The sequence below is a fragment of the Centruroides sculpturatus genome, unplaced genomic scaffold (assembly GCF_000671375.1).
Source record: "Centruroides sculpturatus isolate CEXI.00-Female unplaced genomic scaffold, Cexi_2.0 scaffold436, whole genome shotgun sequence".
In the NCBI taxonomy this organism is placed as follows: domain Eukaryota; kingdom Metazoa; phylum Arthropoda; class Arachnida; order Scorpiones; family Buthidae; genus Centruroides; species Centruroides sculpturatus.
The window spans coordinates 12,192-38,706 of NW_019384550.1; the positions used below are offsets into that span (position 1 = coordinate 12,192).

A 26,515-nucleotide genomic window follows, 5' to 3' on the forward strand; every position below is an offset into this window, starting at 1 on the left:
ATTAATTTTTTTAAAAATATTATAATATTATAAAATACAAAATTAATTATTTTTTTAATTTTAAAAGAGCCTGATGGAGCAAGAGAAAAGTTATGATGCACTTCCAAATTTTACAGCTGCAGACTGTAAGTCCATTATTATTATTATTATTTTTAAATACATTTTAATATTTATGAAGTAGACATATTTTTAAATTATACATTTATAAAGTAAATTTATAATTTTGAAAATGTGATATGTCAACTATAAATAGATTAAAAAGGTAACTGTTTGGTAATCTGAACTACTGATTATTAATTTACACTTTAAAATATGCAAGAATATAAAAATTTTATATGGCATATCATTGTATCTTTATAATATCATCATGCAAAGTGTAGTAAAAACATGTAAAGAATATTTCATAAACAGTGATGTAAAATATATCAAATATTAAAAATATATTTTTTATAATGTTTATTCACAGATGAACACCACACAATGTGATTTCTCATAATATTTGATGTTCTGTTTTTATTTTATTCAACTTATTAATTTTATGTTTTTGGTGAAGAATATTTATTAACTGAAAAATTTAGTTTGTTTTAAACATTATAGTTTCTCCTGATAAATTTTACAAATATTTGTTTGAAAATCATTGCATTGCTGATTTTATTGTTATTTTATCAATATGGAAAAGTGCTTTTTGAAATTATAATTCTATTTTTTATCATTATCTGTAGTCCATTGTTTCTAACAAATATTGTAATAACTTCTATGGACATTTGAAATGAATGAAAAAAGTTATAGAAAGGAAAGTAGCAATAAAAGATATCTCAATTATAATGTTGAAATAAATTTCATTATTTTTGCTTTTCTTTCTTGTACATTTGTTGAAACTAATGTAAAAGTTTGTTATGCAAATTTGTTACTTTTTAACTGGTTAAATCTTTCTATTTGTAATTTACTTTCAAATATTTATTCAGAACTTATAAATATTTGTCAGTAAACTAGCAATCAGTAGCAAGATTTAACTGGTCAGTCAACTAAATTTTGTACTTACGAATTAAAAAAAATTCAGCACCAAGCTGTATAATTTTCTTGGCAAAAAAGTTAAAATTGTTTGGGGTGCCATCTGTTATGAGATTTTATTAAAAACTTCTTATATTATTAATTAATTTATATAAAATGGCAAAAAGCATAATTTTTAGGATAGTTATGCATTTCATAAAAAATTTCAAATGCTAGTAAGAAGTAAAATCTTCATTAAGTCCACTCAAGATATGACACAAGACCTCCCTGTACTTTTAATTAAAATTTAATAGTATCAATCTTCCTAATACACAAACCTCCCTGTGAAATTTCATAAATTTCTGATAAAAAATACAGGAGTTATTAAACTTCAAAGTGCGTGAACAAAATTATGCCCTTACATGTGCACACGCACATGTAAGGGCATAATAAAACAACCCAAATATTTTTTGTATTTCTTAACATTTCAAGGTCCTGAGTCCAAAAATGTGAAAATCATTGTGGGTCATTTTTNTGATTTATTTGCTATATCTTAATTATTTTTTAAAATTCCTTTCAAACTTTAAATAAACATTGTAGAATGTATTTTTATATACCATTATATTAAAGCATAGCTTTAATGTAATGATATATATTAATATATATTAAAGCTATGCTTTAATGTATTTTTATTTACCATTATATTAAAACGTAGCTTTAATGTAATGATATATAAAATTAGTTATGTGAAAAATGTAATAATAATAATGATTATATCAAGGATTTACGAATGGAGTTAATCAATTTGGCCTGCGAACAGCTCATATAACAGTTGGAAAAGTAAAATTCAATACCTTAACAATAAATTTTATCTAACATATGATTACTTTTTTAATAAATGTGCTTATTTTTTAGGTCTTCGATTGTTAGGAATAGGAAGAAATCAATATATAGATTTAATGAATAAATGTAGATCTTCAAAGGTTAGTATTTTCTAATGTAGTAAAATGATATATGAAATGGTATTGTAATATGTTGTTATATTAATATTATTGTAATATTATAATTAGTTGAAAGTTTATTTCAAATTAAATACAAATGTATTTTTAAATACAAACTTTCTTAAATTTTAATTTCAAATTTTTATAAATTTAATATACACAATGTAATATGTTGATATAACAACATAATATATGATAGGTAATTATAATAACAGTATAACAAATATTATTAAATATGTATTTTACACTGAAAACAAATTTAAGTCTTTAGAAGTATGAAATGAAAATACCAGTTTATTCAAGTATGACTAATTGTAAGTGTAGAGATAGTGAGGTCAAACTGTTCATTATGTTTTTAATATTTTTCATATTATTTCATTACATCCTTAGAGGAAGCTATATAATGTAAAAAATTCTATTACACAAAGGCTGAAAATATTTCAGATGCTTCACAGTTCTTTTCATGATTTTTGTACATTGTATAAATTTCATAAAAACTATGGTCTAAGTTTTGTTTTAAGGAGACAAAAAAAATTCAATTAAAATAAATCAGATTTTTTTCTAAAATTCTTTTATATAAAAAATGTTTTTGGTACTAGGATTATACAGTAGATTAGAAGAAATAATTTAATGTGTACTGTAATACAAGTATATCATGGTACTGTACATACATATTAAACAATAGCAATTACTTGACTCCTCTTCAGATTTGACATATTTGGTATTGGTTGGTATAAAGAGATGTGCTCAAAATGCAATATTAATAAAAAAAAAGGATTTTAGAATTATCTTCTTAGTAAGTAATCAGTTTAGTGTTAAAATTGGTCTGATGAAAACCATGTTTTTATGTGTCTTTTCTCATATAAGATTAATTTAAGATTACAGGTAAGATTAAGGTAACAATTACATAGTTAATATTGATTCAGCCAATATAATATGTGAACAAGCTATCAATATTTGGTTTACATGACAAACACATATATTTTGATTAGCAGTTACGTTTTTCTGTTCTATGGATGCTAAGAAGTCCTTTTTTCTTATGCATTATGGATTAAGCTGACAAGACAATAGCTAGGTAGTGATGTATTTAGATAAGAATTATCTATAAAAGATTGAGGATGTATTTTGGACTCAAATCTAGGTCTCATAACAATGGCCTGAAAATTTAATTATGTTGGTCATCTTTTGTCATGAGATTCATGACAATAATCTAAACTTTCTCATTTATAGAAATTGATATAATGACACTGTATGCATTTAATGAAAAAATGAATTAAATGTTACAGATTATATTAATGGTTAAAATTTACAAAAATAGAAGAAATACTAAAAAGAAAATTCAAAAGTATCACCATGTTTTTTTTTCTTTTCACAAGTCAGGAACACAACAAAGCCTCATGGTGGAGCCAACCATTATCTTGATGCTCTCATCTTCCTCAGTATGCAAAACTTGTTTGAAAAAATTTCTCTGGAGGTTATACAACTGTAAAAAAATTTTTTTTTCCTTTTTTTACGGCAATTATGTTAATGGTGTTGAAATTCTCTACAATCTGACATTTACCTTAAATTTTAAGGTTACTTTTTGTTCTTCTTAAACAATTTCCTGAAGATTTTTTAATCTTTTCTAGCTATTGAAAACTTAATATGTATAAATATACATGAATATAAATACGTAAACATTTGCATTTAAGTTTTTTACCATTCTCTCTTTATTGTCTCATATTTTATTTACAGATTGTAGATTTTATTTTAGTACTATTTTCTCTCAATACTTCTTTGTTCAGAATATTTATTTATAATATAGTCAAATTTTTCTCAGTTATGTTGAAATTTCTTTTAAGTGTATTTTATTTTCTTTAATGACTTTATTGTTTACCTTTATCACCAAACCAATTATTGAAATGGCATAAATATTTGAGTAAAGCTTTAGCTCTATTTAAATATTTATACTACTACAATCATTTTTAAAAATCCTAGTTTAATCTAAGTGCATGATGGTGATATTCTGAAAATATTAAGAATAAATAGTTTAACTTTATCTCAAACATTTGAAAAAAATTATATATCAAAAAAGTGTTTAAAATGTCAATTCAGCTTTTTTATTAAATAGAAGTAATGTGATAAAAATTTCTATCTAATTTAATATTCAAAATTAATTAATAACTATATTAATCACATTGTATAATATTTTTATTAGATTTGAACCAAATTTAATCATAATAATTATAAGATTTTGTTTTAAAATCATCTTTATAACATAGCTTACGGTGCTAAATTTGTAAATTAAACTTCCTTTATTTGGATATTTTTATCTACACATTATGATTACATTGGAAGCTTTTTAGTTAGGTTAATGATATCTTCTGTTCCTATCATTATTATTCAATATTTTTTAATCATTATCTTCCATTTTCATTTTCATTTAATCTTCTTTAAAGTTTTATTTTGGTATTGAGATATATGTTTAACCAGTTTTTAATTATTCTTCTACATTAAATTCCAAATTGTCTTAAATTTACCTTAGTAATACAAATACATGTTTATTACATATTAAGTATTTATGCTCAGCTTTTCTTCAAGAATGTCTTTGGATATTTCTTTTTATTGTTTTTCTTATTTGTTTAGTATGATTATTATTATATCTGTATTTTAATTTTGATCTATTATGTTTCCATTGATTGTACATATTAGCAAAATAACAGCAAATAATGAGTTTTATAATATTTATCTGTCAATTATTTACTGTATTTCTTTTTTCATTAAGGAAATTTAAAAAAAATAGAAACAAGTTAAACAGTTTAATATTTTTAAACTTTCAAAATGCCTGTAACTTATTCATCTCCACATATTAGTAATTGTGACTGTAGGGTCAGTGCCATGTCAGGACTGACATCACTGTGTCTTAACAGACACAGAAATTGCAATGGCCATTAACTATTAGGTTCACATGTGAGTGGTCTTGCTTGTAGGCAGTTGGATTTGGAATGGAGAAGATCCGAGAGACAGTGTGAAAGAAATGCACTCAACTACAAGATTAACATTAACAAATACCCATTTATTTACATGTCAATTTACATCTATTTACAAATATAGGAGGATTTATAAGGATTTTAAGCTAAGATGCAAATGAGCTCTTATAATTATCGTCATGGGTCCCTAACAGTGAGAAAGAGAGTTCTCAATGGTTTGTGAGCAGATAGAGCTTGCAAAAATTGAGAAAGTTTGTTCCTTAGTTGTTGGTGAGTTGGAGGATCAGCTGAATTGGTGATTCGGAGGATTTCAGGTTGAAGATTGTTTGATAGGATTGGCAGGATAGAGTGGTGATTGGCAGGATGGGTGATGTATCTGAGATGAGCGACAAACTTTGGAGATGGCAAACTCTTGATGACAGATGAACTCTGATTGTCATCGATTCCTCCTTTTATTTGGGGGTTCTCTCGTCTTTCTTCTCATGCCCATCTTTGGTAATGTAAATTTCTATGTCAATAGTGAATTTTTTTTTGTTAGGTTTGTGATGACACATTTGATGTGTCACCTTGGAAAGGAAGTGACTCCAGGGTGAAAGATACAGTCATAACCTTTAATAAATGTGGGAAAAATTTTAACAAATTTTAACACAATCAACAAAAACTTTTATTCAAAAATTTATTGTCAAGTTTGGACTCACATAATTATATCCATTTCATTTGTTTTTAATGATTTTAATTACATAATTACATAATTTACTCATATTTTATAGCTAATGTCTTGAAATTTAATATTAAGTTCCTCTTACAGTACTGATTCTTTATCAAGGTTTAACAGATCATTCATCCAGAAGCTAGTATCTAGAAGTAGGACATATGAATAATCAACATAACTAATAAAAATGCATAATTATAGAAAAATAATTACAAAATAAAAAATACAATTAAATTGAAGACACAGAAATAAGTACAAAATGCCATTTCCTAACTTGTAAATTATCAGATTTAAATCCCTCAGATTTTGTTCTTTAAAATATTTTCACCAATGAAGGGTAAAGCCAAATGATTGTCAGATTACATTGGGCTATATTAATGCAACTAACTACTATAACCTATTGGAATTTGGCACTCGTTTGGCTTTAATCTAAAAATCAGGTTATTATATGTTTATATTTGTATATACACCAATGAAGAGTAGATTTAGAAATATTGAATGATTGAATATTTGAAATAAAGATTTTGTAGGTTAAAAAAGTAATAGGACATAGAGTAAATATCCTAGTCACATTTTATTTTCCAAAATATAACAATGTATGAGCAATTTTTCTTTATGTAATGAGTGAATAGTTAGTATATAGTATAGTTTGATGAGTGCAACTAGGTAAACAAGCCAATGACAGTCCATTTTATATGAAACAAAATATGTCATTGGTTTGCTTGCTTGCTATCTAGTTGCATCCAATATCATTTTGCAGAATATTTTTAAACATTTAATAATAAATTTGTGATCAGATAATTGATAGATAAAACTATAACAACCACTTCACACCTAAATGCTAATTCCAGCAAATGAACAACAAAAAAATTTTAATGTTCAAATGTTTTCGGCTGTATTTCAGAGGCCCTCATCAGGAAAAATTGCAGAGAATAGAAAAACAGTTCTATTTTTTTAACAGTTTTCGAACATAGCTGTGTTCTAATTTTTAACATTTAAACAATGTTTAAATGTTAAAAATTAGAACACAGCTATTCTCTGCAATTTTTCCTGACGAGGGCCTGTGAAAGATGGCTGAAAACGTTTGAACATTAAAATTTTTTTGTTGTTCATTTGCTGGAAGTAGCATTTAGGTGTGAAGTAGTTGTTTTAGTATATTTTTCCAGTTTGTGTGCCAGTTTTTTTGTGTCAGATAAAACTATTCATATATTTTAANTTGTTTTCAGAACTTCATGTATTTACACATTGATGTTATTTTAGGTCAATCATTTTTGATTGATTAATTTATGTAAAATTGTACCATAGGTGACTTATGAGTATTTTAGTATATTTTTCCAGTTTGTGTGCCAGTTTTTTTATGTCAGATAAAACTATTCATATATTTTAAATAATTTTAAATTTGCTAAAGAGTTTTTTTTAACTGTAATGATATATTATATTGAATAATACTTTCAATTTGAAATAGAAAATTTTTGGTGTGAGGTTGAAGTCTGTTCGAGAACTGCTTCCAGTAAAACCAATTGATGTTCCAATTGAACCTTGGTGGATTGCAAGAGTTGGTTTTGTTACTGAAGATGATGTTAAGGTAAACAAAATAAATAAACTTTTATATATTAAAATATTTTCATTTTTATTTTAATAATTTAGCCGATTGCCAAATTACAAATAGGAATAACAAAATTATTTTGATGACCTAAAAGTAATGTTTAGATAAATTATATTTTTAATACTCTCTCATTTACATTATACATTATTTTAAAATATTATTACACTTGAAATTATTAAAAAATATTTTTAATATTACTAACTCAGTATTTACAAAATGTATTTATTGAGCAATACATATTAAGATAGACATTTTCTGTTATATTTTACATTATGATTCTTGTCATTTGTATGCAATAAATTTCTACAAACATTTAAGTGAATGCCAGAAGATATTTAATTTTTAAAAAACTCTCACAAACTTTATACAAACAATAGATATTTTTGTAATAGAAAATAATATTTTTTAACAAGTAAATGGGTGTATGCTAAAAATTTCTCAAATATAAATGTATATCTGCTAAAAGTCTTTTATATGTACTAATTAATTTTTATTTTAAAGTTAACAATTATATTAACAAAGAAATTAGAAAAGATTTTACAAAAGGTCACAAAAGGTTCAAAAGGTTACAAAATTAAGAAGATACTGTGTTTATTTAGAAGATTAAATTAATTTAAAATTTTTGTAAGTTGAAAATATGCTACTTTAGAATATTATAAATATGTAAACTATTAAAAGAGTATTATTATTAACAAAAGTGTTAACAATCCACAAAACCTTTTTATAACAGTGTTGGTAACAACTGTTATAAAAAGGTTTTGTGGATTGTTATTACTCAACACAGTGTTAAAATTAGAAGTCGTTTTGTGTTACAAAAGTGTTATTTCACAGTCTATAATAGTATATATATTTAGAATAAAATAAAACATGATTATTTTACTATTTTTAAAAAGATTATTTAATCTTTTTTAAAAAAGTAACATTTATGTTGCTTTTGAATTATTTTATTGCACATATTTCTTATTAAAAATAATTATTGTTTTATATGTGAAAATAAAAATTATGAATAGAATTTTGCTATATTTTAAAAACATGTTTTGTATTTTATTTGATTGAATAGATATATGTAGAATTACTGAAAACATTTGGATCAAGTTATTATTTACAAATTTTAGTTACAAGATTTAAAAGTTGTTTGAATAATAGTGCATTTATACATCATTTGGCATTGATTTAAATTTCTTGCATAGTATATATTTAATATACAGGTATACCTCGCCTTACGTCGGTAATTGGTTCCAGGAAAGCGACGTAAGTCGAATTTACTTGTCTCCGAATCTACTTGTCACTAGGCTAAACCATAAATTACGATTTCTGGTTCTGTATTTTATTTATTAATGCATTTTTAATAATATATAATTAATAAAAATCTATNCGTGCTTTAAATGCTTTTCTAGTGATATTACAACTTCAATATTTGTGGTGGACAGACGTAAAGTCAAATAAAATGACTTAAACTTGATTTTTATTTTTCCATATACTTTTTTGACAAATGACGTAACTCGAAACGACGTAAGTCGAGGTATACCTGTATAATGTTTTATTTAATGTACATTTAAAATACCCGTGCTCTCACACTTTCGGATAATTTGATCATACATCTGAATTTAAATCTTGTGTGGATTCTGAAATTCTTTTGCCACTCATGGGGTGGCATTGAAGTCAGTCTTTGGGCAGTAATAAATATAAGTTTTTAATAAATAATTAATGTGGGCTTATTTCTATTGCGTATCATCATTTTTTTGTATTTATGCAAATTATGAGATTCCATTGAAGTTGGTGATGTTGGAGTAATGGCATTTTTTGCTATTGGTTGCAATTTTTGCAAATATATATGATAAGTGATTCAAAAATGCATCCAAAATGTAATAGTAAATCTAGCAGTGGAGATATATGCAAGAAGAGTCGCTCTATTGCTATGGAAACTAAACTGGACTTTACAAAACTAAATGTGTTTGGTGAAAAAAATCATGTTTAAAACACCTGCTACTAAGCAGTAGGGAGTGGGTAAATGAGCATAATGTATTCTATTTAGTACATTAAAGGATCAAGCACTAACAATGTGTGATTGTTTTGTGTATAAATACACTTTCTAGAATAGTTTTTGACTTATAAACATTTTACTTATAACAAAATTTTGGGAATCTAACCTGTTTGTAACTTAGATTATCTTAAATATATTTTTAATATTTTTGTTTTCAGAACTTCATGTATTTACACATTGATGTTATTTTAGGTCAATCATTTTTGATTGATTAATTTATGTAAAATTGTACCATAGGTGACTTATGAGTAAATTTAGTTAAAATAAAATTAATGAAGAATTTTTGATTTTATTTCATTAATTATAATTTCTAGATCATTCTTAATTTTATAGATAATATCTGCATCTGAGAAGCAATTAATAGATAAAATTATTGATGAAGGTCCTCAAACAGCTGGAAGCTTAGAAGCCAAATGTGTTAAAAGTAAGATTTAAATGATTTTTAAAAGTTTTTAGTTATTTAACTAACTATTAACAATTTATGATGATAAAAAGATTGAATTCTTTATTCAAAATATATTATCATAGCTGCATTTTGAATTTTTACAATACATCAAATGATTTATAAGATAACTAATTGTCTAAGATTATATAATTAGACACTTATGCAATCATTTACAATTAATAGAAAGATGTTAAAATTGTTTAAAACATTTTATTTATACTTTTATGATAATGAATAACATTTTAGTCCAGTGTTTCTGAATATAAAGAGCAAATTTGCATGACTCTGTTCTGGCCTGGGAGTGGGTTAACCTAACCATTCACCACCTGCCAAAAATTATCTGAATCATAAGCAATACCTTGTAAAACAAGACCTTATTGTATATTTATTGTTCTACAATTAAATATTAATTAAAGAAACTGTAATTTAATTTGAATCTATGAGCACTAAGTTTATGGCTCTATGAGTCCTTATTGATGATGTCGGAGTAATCACACAGAAGTGGGTAGACACAATTTATTATGATTTTGGATAGGCTGTCTGTCCCTCTTTAGGGTTTACAGTTGTCTACAAAATACAAGTAATTTTTTGTTATAAACATTTGGATATATTAATACTTTCAATTTGAAATAGAAAATTTTTGGTGTGAGGTTGAAGTCTGTTCGAGAACTGCTTCCAGTAAAACCAATTGATGTTCCAATTGAACCTTGGTGGATTGCAAGAGTTGGTTTTGTTACTGAAGATGATGTTAAGGTAAACAAAATAAATAAACTTTTATATATTAAAATATTTTCATTTTTATTTTAATAATTTAGCCGATTGCCAAATTACAAATAGGAATAACAAAATTATTTTGATGACCTAAAAGTAATGTTTAGATAAATTATATTTTTAATACTCTCTCATTTACATTATACATTATTTTAAAATATTATTACACTTGAAATTATTAAAAAATATTTTTAATATTACTAACTCAGTATTTACAAAATGTATTTATTGAGCAATACATATTAAGATAGACATTTTCTGTTATATTTTACATTATGATTCTTGTCATTTGTATGCAATAAATTTCTACAAACATTTAAGTGAATGCCAGAAGATATTTAATTTTTAAAAAACTCTCACAAACTTTATACAAACAATAGATATTTTTGTAATAGAAAATAATATTTTTTAACAAGTAAATGGGTGTATGCTAAAAATTTCTCAAATATAAATGTATATCTGCTAAAAGTCTTTTATATGTACTAATTAATTTTTATTTTAAAGTTAACAATTATATTAACAAAGAAATTAGAAAAGATTTTACAAAAGGTCACAAAAGGTTCAAAAGGTTACAAAATTAAGAAGATACTGTGTTTATTTAGAAGATTAAATTAATTTAAAATTTTTGTAAGTTGAAAATATGCTACTTTAGAATATNAGCCAATGTTCTCCAAACTGATCTTCAATTAGTCAAGGTTTGTGTGTTCATTTATATTTTATATTATTTAAAGTAAATTATTTTTAAACATATTTTTGTTATTTTATTTAAATGATACTAGTGTTATTTAATGAAATTGTTAAATTATGAAATAAATAAATATTTTATTAAAAAATTAATTGTTTTTAGGTCTAATACATTGCAAAGAAATAAACTAAAGAATCTATTGGTTAATACCTATGACTCACTTTTAATGTGATTTCACTTAATTTCCATTGAAACATGCTTGTTGGTTGGTTATAATTCTTATTTCTTTATAAAATAACTTGCTAGTTAACATAAAATTTTGTTTCTACATGAAATAAACATTGTTATTTTTAAATATTTTTGTGGGAATTTTAATTATGCATAAAAGTTCAACAAAAATTTTGTCTTGTAAGAAAAATTCTAAAAATCCAGGACATAATACATTTATATAAAAAATACATTTTAATACTTTGTATTTTTTACAGGCAATATGAATACATTATTCTTGTCTTTTCTGTCATCCTCTTTCATCCTCTTTCAACATCACAGGAACATGATCCACATAGTGGAGTTGACTTTTCTTTTTATGCTACTTTCCCTGTCTATATTTATGCAAATCAGGTAAATATATTATGTCCTGAATTTTTAGAATTTTTCTTTACAATTGTAAAAATTTTTTCTGATGGAATCCACAGTCAAGGAACTTTTTACCTGATTTGCATAAATATAGGTGGGAAAAGTAACCTAAAAAGGAAGGTCGACTCCACTGTGTGGATCATGTTCTGTGATGTTGAAAGAGGACAACAGAGAAGACAAGAATAATGTATTTGTATTATCTTTAATACTTTGTATTTTTTACATAAAAAATTATGTCTTATGAAATTGAAAAATAATTAAATCTTTTCATTTGCATGAAATTATAATTTATTATAAGTAAATAGGGAAAATGAAGAAATAAAGACTTATAAAATTTCTTCACAGTTCAATATTCATTTTTGCATGCAAATTAAGTCAACAACATTTAATTGAATGTAGTTTTTCATTTTTTTCCATCCTACCTGTGAAAGTTCTTTTCTTTTGACTAAAATGGTACCCAAGTGATGACATCAGGCTTCCTGACCAAACTTTAAAAAAATCTTTCTGTTGATAACAGAATTAAAAGGTAATTAGAAAGGAATGAATGAATGAATGCCGACCGAGAAGTTATTTTCAGAAGTGTTTTTATATTAGATTAAATCTGCAAAAATAATCTGAATACATACATTAACACATTAACTTTCAACTTTGATATTTATATTATCAAATCTTTATTTACTCATAAATAAATTTCAATTATTGTTAGTGTCAAATAATGATGATCATTTATGTAAACATTTTTAAGCCATAGATTTACTGAAGGATGTTGGTAAAATTTTAGTTGTCTTTTATTTAAGCATTAATATTTTAGTGTAGATTAATTTGGCTGCATCTTTAGTTATATCTATTAAATTTGAATATGACGAAAACAAGATTATTTCATATACCCTGTGCATAATATCTGAATTTCAAAACAATCAAAACAACAATTAATAAAAGTAAATGGGAAATTATTTAATAAATAATGAAATTTTACAAGACAGTGTATAAATTTTAAGTTTTATCATCATGACTTGGTCATATTCATTTATGAAATTCAGTTTACTCTGATTGATTTATTTGCTATATCTTAATTATTTTTTAAATTCAAGAATATTTTTTTAAAAATAGACAAATTTATATTACAAAAATCTTACTTGATGAAATAAGAAAATTAGATAAAAATTAATCATAATTATATTTTTTGCATTTTCTTATTCTTATAAACCTACAAGTATAGAAGATAATAGAGTAATAATGATTAAAAATTTTTACTTATTAATTTTGTTACTTTATTGTCTTATTATCGTCTGTATTTATTGTTCTAACAGTTATATTGGATAATGCTTCATGTGTATGGTTGGAATAACATTTAGTTTATTAATTTTACTACTACTGATATGAAGTTGTTTTTGATAAAAAATTTTTTTATTGGATATTGATTTTTATTTATTTAATTACTGAAAAGTTATATTTATAAATTTTGATACATGTAATAATTAACTAGGAAATTAAATTAAACATAATTTTCATTTTTTGTTGTTAGAATGCAATATCTATGTATTGTCGATTGGGTTTTGCATATAAGAAAAGAAGTGATACAGATCCTAATCTCTATCATCCATCATGGAAAGGTGTTTTATCATCCAAACAATCCAAGTAAGTATCATATATATTATTAAAATAATGAAAATTTTGTTTTTTTTTTAAATTCACTATCCTTAAAATTATAGTTTATATGATAAATATCATATCATTAAACAATTTTTATAAAATAAAATTTAAAGTGTATTTCTGTGGCAATCTTTCCTACTGCTTGACACACCATTTACTTTCATAGTGTAAAATTTTATTATATAAAGATAATATATGACATTATTAAAAAATCCATAAATGCAGTATTGTTAGTAATTTATAATTTTAGAAATACAGCTCTCCCTCGATAGTCTGACAATTTTTAATCCAACATGCTCAGTAGTCCGACACACCTCCCGTCAAGATACCCGTCCCGTTACATGTCTGCTTGCACAGAAGCATGTCACGACGTGAATCTCCCCATCCAATTTTTACACGATGACACACATTTCGTGTGTTTTCTGAGAGCAGTTCTGTTCGAACAGTTGGAGTAGAGAATATTGTAAGCTACTGCTAGCAAAACAATGCAAAATATGTAATTATTTTTGGTAATCCGGACACTTTTGGTGATCCGACACCCCTTTGGTCCCATACCTGTCGGACTATTAAGGGAGAGCTGTATATTAAAATTTTTATGTATTTTCATTCAAATGAAAGTATCATTAAACATTTCAAGAAGTCAAACTTATTTTTTGTTTAAAGGCTTTTCAAAATATTTTACATATCATCTTCAGATTGAACATTCATAACTTGACAAATCTCGTACCTTGTCTTTCTTTATAAAATGAATATAATGCAATAAGGAGAAATAAATTGTATTTTTATACTATTTTCAATGTTTTATAAAAATTTAGATGAAAGACTAAAATCCTTTGCAACTTATATATCTGGTCTTTTCATTATAACAATGTTAAAAATAAAGAATTAAACTCATGTGTGGAAATGGCATCAGTCACCATAAAGAATTTAAAAACAAAAAGAACATTAATGTATATTAATTTGAATTAAATAATTTTAGCAACTTTTATTGTATGGTTAATGTTTGATTGTGTTAGTATTTTAAAACATTCTAAAACTCATAAATTAACAAAGTTAAAAAAAATGCTTGAATCCATTAAAATTTATTTTGTATATAAATAGATATTGTTCTATGTTTGATATGACAATGAGATGCAAAATATTTCAAAAAATGTTTAATCAAAATAAAATAAGTGATATTTTGAAATTAGCTATACTTTTGTTTGAATAATAGATGGAATTGGGTTGATACAAGAAAGATATGTATTTTCATTTTGTATTTTAACAATATGTTTAATAATAAATAAAACAAAAAAAAAGTTTTGTACAAATATTATAAGAATAAAACATAAAATTAGAATTATTTTTCTATGAAAAGATCTGATGACATTTTTAAAGTCACTGTCTTTTCAGATATCAAATTAATAACAGTATTTTATTTTTACATAACACCAGTTTATAATTACTAAAAATGTCACAAGAGTGTTTATTTGGAGTAAAAGACAAAATTTTTTGATTCTGAAAATTTAGTATAAAATTTAAAAAAATAATAGAGTTTTAATTATACTACTATTAGTTTATTTATTATATTTCAATAAAGGTTTTATTGGGTGTATAAATATGATTCCGCCCTTTTTTTGGTTAAATGTAAGACATTTGTTTGTCTTTAAAATAAAAGAAAAATTTATTCAAAATATTTTCCATCAGAAGTTACAACATTTGCCCATCTGTCAGGCAACAAACAGATTCCATGAAGGAAGAAGTCTGGTTGTTTTGAAGAAATCCAGTTATCAACCCAATTTTGAATAGCCTCATAAGATCTGAACTGCTTTCCTGAAAGGTTGCTCTGCATGGATCGAAACAAATAGTAATCTGAAGGAGCGACATCTGAAGAATATGGTGGGTGGGCAATACATCCCAGCAAAGTTCTTCTAGAGTTTCCTTGACTGATCTTGCAACATGTGGGCAAGCGTTGTCATGTTGGAAGACAATCGTGTCATGTCTTTTGGCATATTCTGGATGTTTTTGCTTCAATGCTTCGTTCAATTTGATTAACTGTTGTTTGTAACGTTCAGCATTGATTGTCTGATTCGGTTGCAACAGCTCATAGTACACGACACCCTTTTGGTCCACCAGATACACAACATAACTTTACTTTCATGAACATTCTGTTTCAGCATTGATGGACCTGGGTCACCTGGATGCACCCATGCTTTTGGTCATTTAGGATTGTTGAAGTATATCCATTTTTCGTTTCCAGTAACAATTTGGTGCAAAAAACCTTTTATTTTTTGTCTTTGGAGCAATAATTCACATATGGTTTTTTGACATTCAATGTCTCTTTCTTTCAGTTCATATGGGACCCAATTTCCTTGCTTTTGAATCATTCTCATTGCATGTAGACGTTGGGAAATACATGGTTGAGAAACATTTAAAGCAGCAGCCAGTTCCGATTATGTTTGGCAAGGATCGTTGTCAAGTAATGTTTCCAATTCTTCATCTTGGAATTTTTTTGGTGGTTTTCCATGCTCTTTGTCATGTGTATCAAAATCATTATTTTTAAACCATCGAAGCCACTCTTTGCATGTTGTATTGGATGGAGCATGTTCACCGTAAATTTCCAACAGCAAATGATATGTTTCTGCTGCAGTTTTCTTTGAAATAAAATAATGAAGCAAGACTTCCAGCAAATGCTGTTTTCCTGGCACAAAACTCAACATTTTTAATCAAATAAAAATAATTATTATTTACACTTTAAACAGGAAGAATGCTGTCAAACCCTTCAAATAAAAGTGTTGCCAGAATCACTTGTATGCAATCAGTACTACTAATGCTGTTTATTAAAAAAGGGCGGAGTCATATTTATACACCCAATACAAAGATTTTTAAAGCTTTCAGATTTATTAAGTGATATACTTTACATCAGTTGTACTTTTAAAAATTATACTATTTATAATAATAATAATGATATATTTGTATGCTGAAATTATTTGTGCAGTTTAAGAAATTGTTTTAAAAATACTGCACATAATTTAAACTGAAAAAAAATGTATCATGAATTGTGTTCAAATTAGTAATTAGTAAGTGTTCTAATGATTAAAACATATTAATGCAAATTTTAGGAAACTTATATTTTTAATTTGTTACCATAGCAAAACAGTAATTCTTTCTTTATTAAACGATTACTACATCTTCCCACAGCTGGTTATAAATTAATAAATAACATCAACAAAACCTTCGAAACTATAACAGCAAATATAATTTAATATAAATATTCTATGACAAATGCTTTTGATCTGAATAGGATCTACTTCAGTTCAAAATGTTCAAAAGGCATTCTAATTCTATCGAACATTTTGACCTGAAGCAGATCCTATTCTAATCAAAAGCATTTGTCATAGCATATTTGTATTAAATTATATTTGCTGGTTTGTGTTATTTATTAAATGATTACATAAAATAGATTGAAAATACATACTGGATATGAATAAAATAAGTGGAAAATGTATTGTTATATATAAAAAAATAAACATTTGAAAACAAATCACATCAAAAATGCTTCTAAATAAATAAATTATATTTATCCTTTTAAATGCATTAATCGCAATAGATAATATTAATTTTTGTTTATATAGAGCAAGACATGAAGATGTTGAAACATTTATGGATGCTTTGAATTGTGAATTGGAAAAAGAAGGAATTGTAGTGGAGTTTTCAAATCCTATTAATAAGCAAGATAGCTTTGAAGAACAGGGTAAGATCTTGATTTATATAATTATTAAAAAGAACAACAACAAATTACATAAAAATCTCAAAGAATTAGAACACTAATAACATTTAAATTTTTAAGTATATGAAATAATATAAATACAGTCGACCCCCCTATAACACTGTTGATTTTTCCGTTTTATATAAATTCCATGTTGTACGAGTCACTAGATTTTACAAATACGTGTGCTGGACTGTGAACAGCTCACGTATTTGTAAAATCTAAGTGACTCATACAACATGGAATTCATATAAAATGGAAAAATCAACAGTGTTATAGGGGGGTCGACTGTAAATCTATAGAATTCTTAATCTGTGTGTGACACAAGATGCCATCTTCCTTTTATCAATTTAACTTCATAATTATACCAATAGTATTATGACAACAAAATTACTCTGAATACCAAATATTCATAATATATACTATTAAAACAATGTTATTCAATTTTTATTTGAACTTGCAATGAATATAACAATATCATTTTGTATTTTCCATCAAACACAGACTTCCAAGGCTTTTTGAATCATATGCTCATTTTAACTATTCAAATTACAATGGGTGATCGATTAATGAACCGTTCAGACTACAAACACTTTTGTGAAAGATTTTTATGTATATACTGATTGGATAGTATTCCTTTGAACTTTGAAACTCCCTTGTAATTTTAGCCTTTTATTTTTCTTTCAGAAAGAATTATTTTATAGTATTCATGAGACCATTGGGCGGGCACTCATTTAGTTTTGTGTCGGTTTTTATTTTTGAAAGGTGAGAGTATAATAGCAAAGGTAGAGAGTGGGCAGAGTCTGATGTTGCTGGGCAGTATGGCTTGAACAGGTCTACAGTAGGCTGCAGTTCAATCTTAGATAAGAAAGAAACAGTATAATCAAGAAGACTCAAGCAGCTAAAGGGGTAACAAAAATTACATCTGAGAAATAAATAACATTGAAGATCTCATAATGGAAACTGATCTGATGACAGAAGAATGCCTAGAAACTTAGCGAGATATGTTTTATTTTGAAAAAGAGGATTAATGCCAATAATTGCTATTAAAGATCTTTTGAAAAAGTGGGAGGATGTCAGAACAACAGTCTTAGAATGGCATCCAAACCAGGTTGAGGTTAATAGTCTTAGGGATCTCTACAATGACAATGCTGTTAATTACTTCTGAAAAATCCTGAAGAAGAGAGAAAAGCAATCGACATTGGACAGGTTCTTTAATGCCCCATAAACAGAAAAAACATGACTGATAAAAATTCAAGACTGTGTATACATGTATTTTTATTACATATAAATAAATGTAATAAAAAAGTATATAATTTTTTATTTTTTGGCGTTTCCAAAATGAATTAATCAAATTCTCATAAAAACCTATGGTAAATCGATAATCGGTTAACAAACAATTTGGATAGCGAACACAGTCTTGGAACAGATTATGTTCATTAACTGATCACCCATTGTATATGTTTCATCCATTTACCATATTTCTCTGCAAGTAAGAGCATGCTCTTACATGTGATAATCAGTTGTTTTTGAGTTTTTGAAACATGTATGTTCTTATAAGCAAAGCAGGATACATCACATATAAGAGCATAATTTTAGATGTGCCAGCTAGTTTTGGCATATAAGAGAATGGCACTGATGTGTCATTGTAAATTAAATGTAAAAGTATTGATACGGTAAATATTCAGTGACATTTATATGGTAATCATTATTAAAATGAAAAACTATAAACGCTTTCAAAATTATAAAAGTTCTTGTTTAAAATAGAGATTTTAGGTACTGTATAAAATATGGCATCACTTCATTCCATCTATAAGAGCATGCTTATATGTAAGAACATGCTATTAAGCCGAGTACACACATACTGGTGTACCTGAACGTGTGGATGACAAAACTGTCAGTTTTTTTCATCCACATGTTCACGTAAACTGATAGTGTACCCTGCTTTATATGTGCATAAATATGGTATGTAGCACTCTTCAGATTTATAGAAATTATGTCAGCAATATACAACTATACTGAACTAAAACTTTTAAAATAATTAAATTTTAAAACTGACAGCTCATATAATTTAGCACTGCCTGCTACTAAGCAGTCCTTTTTGTGTAAAAAGTTTTGGTACTTTTTACACAGAAAGGACTTCTCAGTACTGGGCAGTGCTAGAGCAGTGTTCCGCAACCGGTGTGCCGTCACAAGGTATAAGGTGTGACATGAACTTTTACATATATAAATAAAACTTGACAAATAATAGAATATTTTTATCACAGTTGCTGTGTTTCTTACGCCTGTATTTCATTCTCTGATGCAGCACTGGTGAAATATGATGATGTTTGTTTATTATTTATTACAAACCATGCATTTTTATGCATTCTAAGAAATTAAATATAAAATAAAATAAACTCGCTCACAGGTGTTTTGTTAACCTTGCCAATTGTTCTGTGTACGTGCTTTTCCCAAAATTACAGGGATTACCCTTTCCTTTATTACTTTATTTTGGTACTTGTCCCCACCCATTGTTAGACTTCCCTTTGAAGAATATAGGTCCCGCGTCTTGCAAATATTTCAGTTCTATCTCAGCTATGCTCTGAAGTAGTCCGAAAATTGTGATTGCTAGTCAGTCTTATTTTTTTGTATTATTATTATACTATGTAATTTTTTCTAAGATGGACAAATTCCATGTACCGAGTGTTCCGTCGACGAGTAGAAGTAGTGATAGCATCGAGCCCGAAAAAAAGAAACAAAAGTTAGTGCGCCGGCAGTATAGTGGTGATTATTTATCTTACGGTTTTTTTTGGTGTGGTGATAAAACGTGCCCAATCCCTGAGTGTATTGTTTGTGGTGAAAAACTTACTAATGCTGCTATGGTTCCCAGTAAATTGAAACGACATTTGTCAACAAAACATTCTTCTCTGTCAAGCAAAGATGTCAATTATTTTCGTCGGTTGTTGGAACAAAACCAAAAACAAGCAGCATTCATGACTACAACAGTATGTGTTTCGGACAAAGTACAGGAAGCTAGCTATAAAGTAGCCGAACTTATCGTAAAGGCCAAAAAACCACATACAATAGCTGAAACGTTATTAATGCCTACTTGTAAAGAGATGGTGAAAATAGTCCTGGGTTCAGAAGCTGCTAGTAAAATATCAAAAATTCCTCTTTCTGCTGACACAATCAGTCGCCGAGTTATTGAGATGTCCAGTGACATTGAAGACATTATGAAGGAGAAAATCAAGAGCAGTGGAAAGTTCTCACTTCAGATCGACGAGTCCACCGATATTAGCGGCCACGCACAACTTCTTGCTTATATTCGGTACATCGATGGTAATGTAATTGCAACTAATTTCTTTTTTTGCAAACAACTTCCCGAGCGAGCCACTGGTGAAGAAATATTTCGTGTAACTAACGAATATGTGCTCAAAAATGAATTAAAATGGAAGGACTGTGTTAGTGTTTGTACAGACGGAGCCGCAGCTATGACAGGCCGAGTGAAAGGATTTGTAGCTCAAGTACGTGAAATTAATTCTAACATACGATGCGATCATTGTCTTATTCACCGTGAAGCCATTGTTGCTAAATCTTTGCCACCTTCTCTGAAAGTTGTGCTGGACGAAGTAGTAAAAGTCGTAAACTTTGTCAAATTGCGACCCCTAAATTCGCGGCTATTTTCCGTTTTGTGTCAGGAAATGGAATCAGAACACACCACACTCCTGCTACATACAGAAGTACGGTGGTTATCAAGAGGAAAAGTATTAACGCGAATATTGGAACTTAAAGACGAGGTACGTGCATTTTTGACTGTCGAAAGGCACGAGTACGCGGATTTATTTGCAGATGATGAATGGGTATGTAAGTTGGCGTATCTTTCTGATATTTTCGTACACTTGAATGAACTGAACAGAAAAATGCAAGGTAGGAACGAAAATATTCTTACTAGTATGAATAAGATTCAAGGATTTGTGAATAAGCTAAATTTGTGGATACAGAGAATTGAAAATGGTTCATTTGTAATGTTCTCGACTGTATGGTCACTTGCTTCCGGTAATAAAGTGATGATGGATCTAATTAAAGAACATTTACAAATCTTGCAGCAGAGGTTTAAGAAGTATTTTGAAGACAGTGTTGAAGATATCGACTGGGTTCGTAATCCATTCGTTGCGATTTCAGAATCTCTACCTATTCATTTACAAGAGGAACTCGCGGAATTAAAAGCAGACAGAACATTGAAATTACAACTCCTCGAAGTGCCTTTGGATACATTTTGGTTGGCAGTAAGGAGTGAATACCCGGCTATCTCCGAGATGGCAGTTAATATGTTATTGCCATTTTCTACTACGTATTTGTGTGAACTGGGCTTCTCGACGTTGACTGAAATTAAAACATCAAAGAGGGAGAGACTCAGATCCGTCGATGAAGAAATGAGACTAGCATTGTCAACGATTCCACCACGGATCAGCCGTCTGTGTGCAACTAAGCAGACGCAAATATCACATTGAAACGGTATGAGTAGAATTATTTATTTTAATAGTAGTAGAAAAGTGTATTTGTTACACTATACACTCTACAGTGAATTAAAGTTCATAAATTTTAATAAACGCACGAATTGATGTCTGTTTAATAATAATAATAATAATAATAATAGGTTAGTGGCATTACGTAATTCTATTAATAGTATAATAAATACATTTTTAAGGGGAATAACATTTTGGTGTGCCGTGTTGAGTCGTGTCGAGTCATAAGTGTGCCGCGAGTAGAAAAAGGTTGCGGAACACTGTGCTAGAGAATGAGTTGTCAGTTTTAAAATTTATTTATTTCTATAAAAAACTGTATTATACTAAAAATTCTGGAAATTATGTCAGCAATATACTAAGAGCTGTATCTTAAGAGTATTGTATAGATGGTTGAAATATGTAATATGAATAGTAGATAAAACTATGTTCCAAAAAACCTTATATTTCAAATCTCTGTGATTGGTGGAAAACAGGGAATGGTGATGATGTATTCCTCACAGGTTTGAATATGGATATTACAAGAAAATATATAATATTCTATTATTTTAATTTATTTTAAGATAAAAATATTAATTCTTGGATAACGACATACACAAGAAGAATTTAATTTGATTAAAACATTAACTATTTCTTTAAACAACAAACTGAATTTAGAATAAGACAACATTCCTACAATGTTAGACACAGACAAAGCATTACTCAATTTTGAAGTATATGGGGAATCTGTTTTAATTTTATATGTAAACAAATATATATTGCAATTTATAGGGTAGATGCACTAGTTTGTGGCCATTGTACCATTTCTGCCTAGGTTGAGGGAAAAAAATCTGTTATTTTAGTATTAAATTCAAATAGTCCATTGATGAAAATCACTTCTCAGGCCAATGTAGCTTCTGATTGGTTATCTAAATTTGCAGTTAAGTTGAACAGAAGTGATTTTTCTGGAAACATATCAGTGAAGAGACCATTTTCACAGAGATTGCATGTTGTGAAGGGAGGAATACTTGCTAGGAGTGGTAATTGATGTGACCAGCACTTCAGCAAAAGTTAGTGCCATAGAAATGGCCTGAGAAGGAATTGCATTTGATATCAATTGGATGATGTAATTGAAAATGTACAGCCTATAAGTGCAAAATCTTGGGTGCATGTTATGTTCTAGAGATTAAATGAAGTATAGAAAAAATAAAGTTTCTTAGTTACATGAAATAAAAGAAAGAGAACATGGATATTTTTCTTCTTTGTCTTGTTTATGACCCTCCATTTACAAAATAAACGATCAAACTTGGCTAAAAGGGGAGCTTGTTGATGGCAGCTACTGGTAAAAGTTGGCCACAAATGGAAAATTTTATTATATTACCATTATGAAATGATACTCAAAATGTCACAAAATGTTTATGTTGCAAATTTCAAGCTACTTTTAAAAGATTTATTTAAGGAGAAAGTCATAAACTTGTATTTTATAGTACTGTGACTGGAGGGTCGGCACCTCTTTGATGCCTTGTCAGGACTGACACCACTGTCCCCAGATTGACACGGGAGCCATGATGGTGATTTAGTGTAGGTTAAAAAGTAGGTCACGCGAGTAGCTGTGTGTGCAAGTGATTGGGTTCTGGATGGAGACGGAGAGAGAGTCTGATGGAAGTAATGTATTCAGAAACCAAAGTTAACAACTAAATAACTGTTTAATTTCAACAAAAGTAAATGATAGACTACAATATACAATATTGGATTATATTGACTCTCTCTCTTGCGACCACTAGATAGATAGGCTGAGTTCACATGAGATTCACGTAGGGATAAATACCTTGTAGAGGATCTTATAGAGGATGGAGATCTGATGCGTGCTGGTTGAGTTGAAAGGAAGAAAGTTCTAGATGACAGTTCTTATTCTGGGTATACAATAGATACTATGGTTGTAGGCAAGAAGGATGACATACCTGTAGAGATAATTAAAACAATGTATCCGACAATATACATTCGACCCCCCTATAATTATGGTCCCTATAATTACGATTCCTATAAAACTATGAAAAAATTATGACAGGTATCCGTAAAAAACAGTAAAAAACCCCCTATAATTACCTCAAACGTCATCGGGCAGCCGAACTACTTTCCCGCCGTCCGTAGTGCCAACTATGGAGAGATTTCTATCGTCTGGACAGTATTATATAAATTATATATAAATTAGGTAATGTACATATAATTATATATTAATTATATATAAATTATGTACTGTATATATAAATATATATTAACTTAATTTATTGTAACTTTATTATAATTATATATATTTTTTCCACCGTCTAGCGTCACGCTACGGCGAGTTAGGCGACCTATCGTCTGTTTAGTACTGTAATTTTATACATTTCTTGTGAAAGAAACATTTCTTATTTAACGGCCATAAAAATTATTTATATTAATGATGTCTCCAAAGGTCAACGAAGTTTTCGCAGAAAAATAATATCAGAAATCGCGGCCGCAATTTGATGCGCTGTTCCGCGACGAAACCAAGCTTTAGCAACGAGCGTAGTCAAAGGGTACACACTCGGTAAGTAATCCTACAATTTTTTATTTATAGTGTAGTTTATACGGATTATTCCCAAAAAAAAAATATACGTATTTTGGAAATGTTGAGTCGAATTAGTCTAGAATCGATTAATTTTATGGAAGAAAATCTTTCAAACAGCCGTAGTCCGTAAACTTGACACGTGTCGGGTTATGATTGGAAGGATTCGTAAGAAATCGGATTCCTAAAGAATGGAACGTATCTATATCTTATAGGGGAGTCGACTGTAATAGAATGATATATCCAAACATATAATAAAACGATGTATCTAAATGTAATGTCATCCCCGGTTGAGGAACTGGCGACGACTGCCTAAGCTTGCAGTTACTTGCTATATTGAACTGATGAAATTGAAACAGTAGGTGTGAAGGTTATGAGAAAGCATCACTTTCACTGCTGAGAACTTAAGAGACAATTTATTCCCAGGTGTGAAAGTTGACAGTTAGTTATGTTAATAAATTATGCAGTATGGAGTCTCACAATACTAAATGGTTTCAGTAAAACCATTTATACTGGTCACAACTCGTGCATTTACCCTATATCAAAAATTTCAATATTGCAATTAGAACTTTCTGTATTTGTAGAATTTCAGTTTTCACACAAGCATCTTTAAACATTCATTTACAGTATAACAGAAACTGTTTTTGAAAAAAATATGTCTTTTACATTCATTTTATCAAAACAATATAAATATTGTATTCTAGCTTTTGTGCTAGAATACAATATTTATCCATCACAATAAATTTATGGTTTTTTTTATAAGATTATAGAACTTATCAACCCATAACAAAAATAGTGCAAAACATTCACAAGGCTATTAAAACTGCTTTTAGTTCATTAAAGTAGGCAGCTTAATATCAGCATTATTAGATTGCTATGGTAATTTAGTAGTAGAGTATATCATCTCTAGAATAAAAATTACTGCAAGAATAAAGATTTTTATTTATTTTGACAATATAGGCATTCATGTACACAGCTAACTGATAAAAATTATTGTTTTTTTAAATGTTCAGTATATTATTTTTTATTAATATTAACTTGTCCAACTGATTTTTCTATTAAATTTGTAATTTTCAGTCTAAAAATAATTAAAACTTTTTACAGAGATTTTCTTGAAATTAAGTTAGTGTTTTGTTACTTATGACAACTAAATATTGTCATCAACTTATATAGTAAAATTTTTACGGCTATTTTTGTAATAATTTTTTAATAAATTTAATTATTGATATTTAACTCAATAGTTTTTTAGAGGATGCATATTTGTTTTATTAATAATTTAATTTCAATCACAATTAATTATTATTTCATTTAGTCCCAGCTGTATTTGGTGGCAGTACTCATACAAAACGAATTGGATTTTTATTTGATTCAACACTTACTGCTTTTCTCATGATGGGAAATTTATCTCCAGTAAGTAATTTACTTTAATATAATTGCTGAAAATATTTATAAATCCATTTATATAAAGAATAGATAAAATTTCATTACATTTCCAGTAGCTAATAGGATAATTGAAATTGAAAGTGTGAACTGATTTAAATTTGAAGTCATATATATATATATATATGTTACCGGCAAAGTTTGAAATCCGGCTAGGCATTGTATATAATGCCTAAAACTAGCCGGCAATCTATGAAATGATTTATATTTCACAGATTTCCTAGGCATTCTATAGAATGCCAAATGAGAAACCGGCAAAGTATGAAATACATCTCCGTTTCGTTTCAAATACCACGTGGCAAGGCACGTGACTTTTAACGAGCGGCTCAGGCTTAGAATTTGTCAGTTGCACTCTGCGGTTTGTTCGGGAGTGTCAAAATACGCAATTTCACTTAAATTTGTTCAACAAAAAATTAGTTTTTTACTGTGGTCCATGAAAATGGAGGAGCAAGCTGTAGTGTTGGAGAAGGTGTCATAGTCTATAGACATGAAACAACGATTCGACGATGAACTGTGCAAAATTCGAGTTAATGCTGCAAAAAACAGTATTTTCTTAACCGAAACTACTTACCAGAAGTTAATAAATGATGTACAAAAAGCCAAAATGACTACTAAGAAGGAACCCAGGGACTATTGGTTGCTGAATCGCTATGATGTGATGATTGTAGAAAACAAAAGTAAACTCATTTATCCTGTTAAAGAAGGCGTCAGTACTATACAGTATTACGTCACGGACTCAGA

General features: G+C 27.8%; 1 protein-coding gene across 1 annotated transcript in view; it reads left to right on the top strand.

The window, feature by feature from the left end:
• The window catches only part of LOC111623634 (protein FAM91A1-like), a 52,899-nt gene that overhangs the window by 11,368 nt on the left and 15,016 nt on the right, over positions 1–26,515 (top strand). The window contains exons 4-13 of the mRNA XM_023366293.1: positions 68–125; positions 1,906–1,973; positions 7,138–7,257; positions 9,656–9,746; positions 10,322–10,347; positions 10,401–10,520; positions 11,171–11,233; positions 13,385–13,497; positions 17,127–17,245; positions 25,647–25,744. Of these exons, the coding sequence (XP_023222061.1) occupies positions 68–125; positions 1,906–1,973; positions 7,138–7,257; positions 9,656–9,746; positions 10,322–10,347; positions 10,401–10,520; positions 11,171–11,233; positions 13,385–13,497; positions 17,127–17,245; positions 25,647–25,744 (876 nt within the window). The remainder of the gene's footprint in view (positions 1–67; positions 126–1,905; positions 1,974–7,137; positions 7,258–9,655; positions 9,747–10,321; positions 10,348–10,400; positions 10,521–11,170; positions 11,234–13,384; positions 13,498–17,126; positions 17,246–25,646; positions 25,745–26,515) is intronic.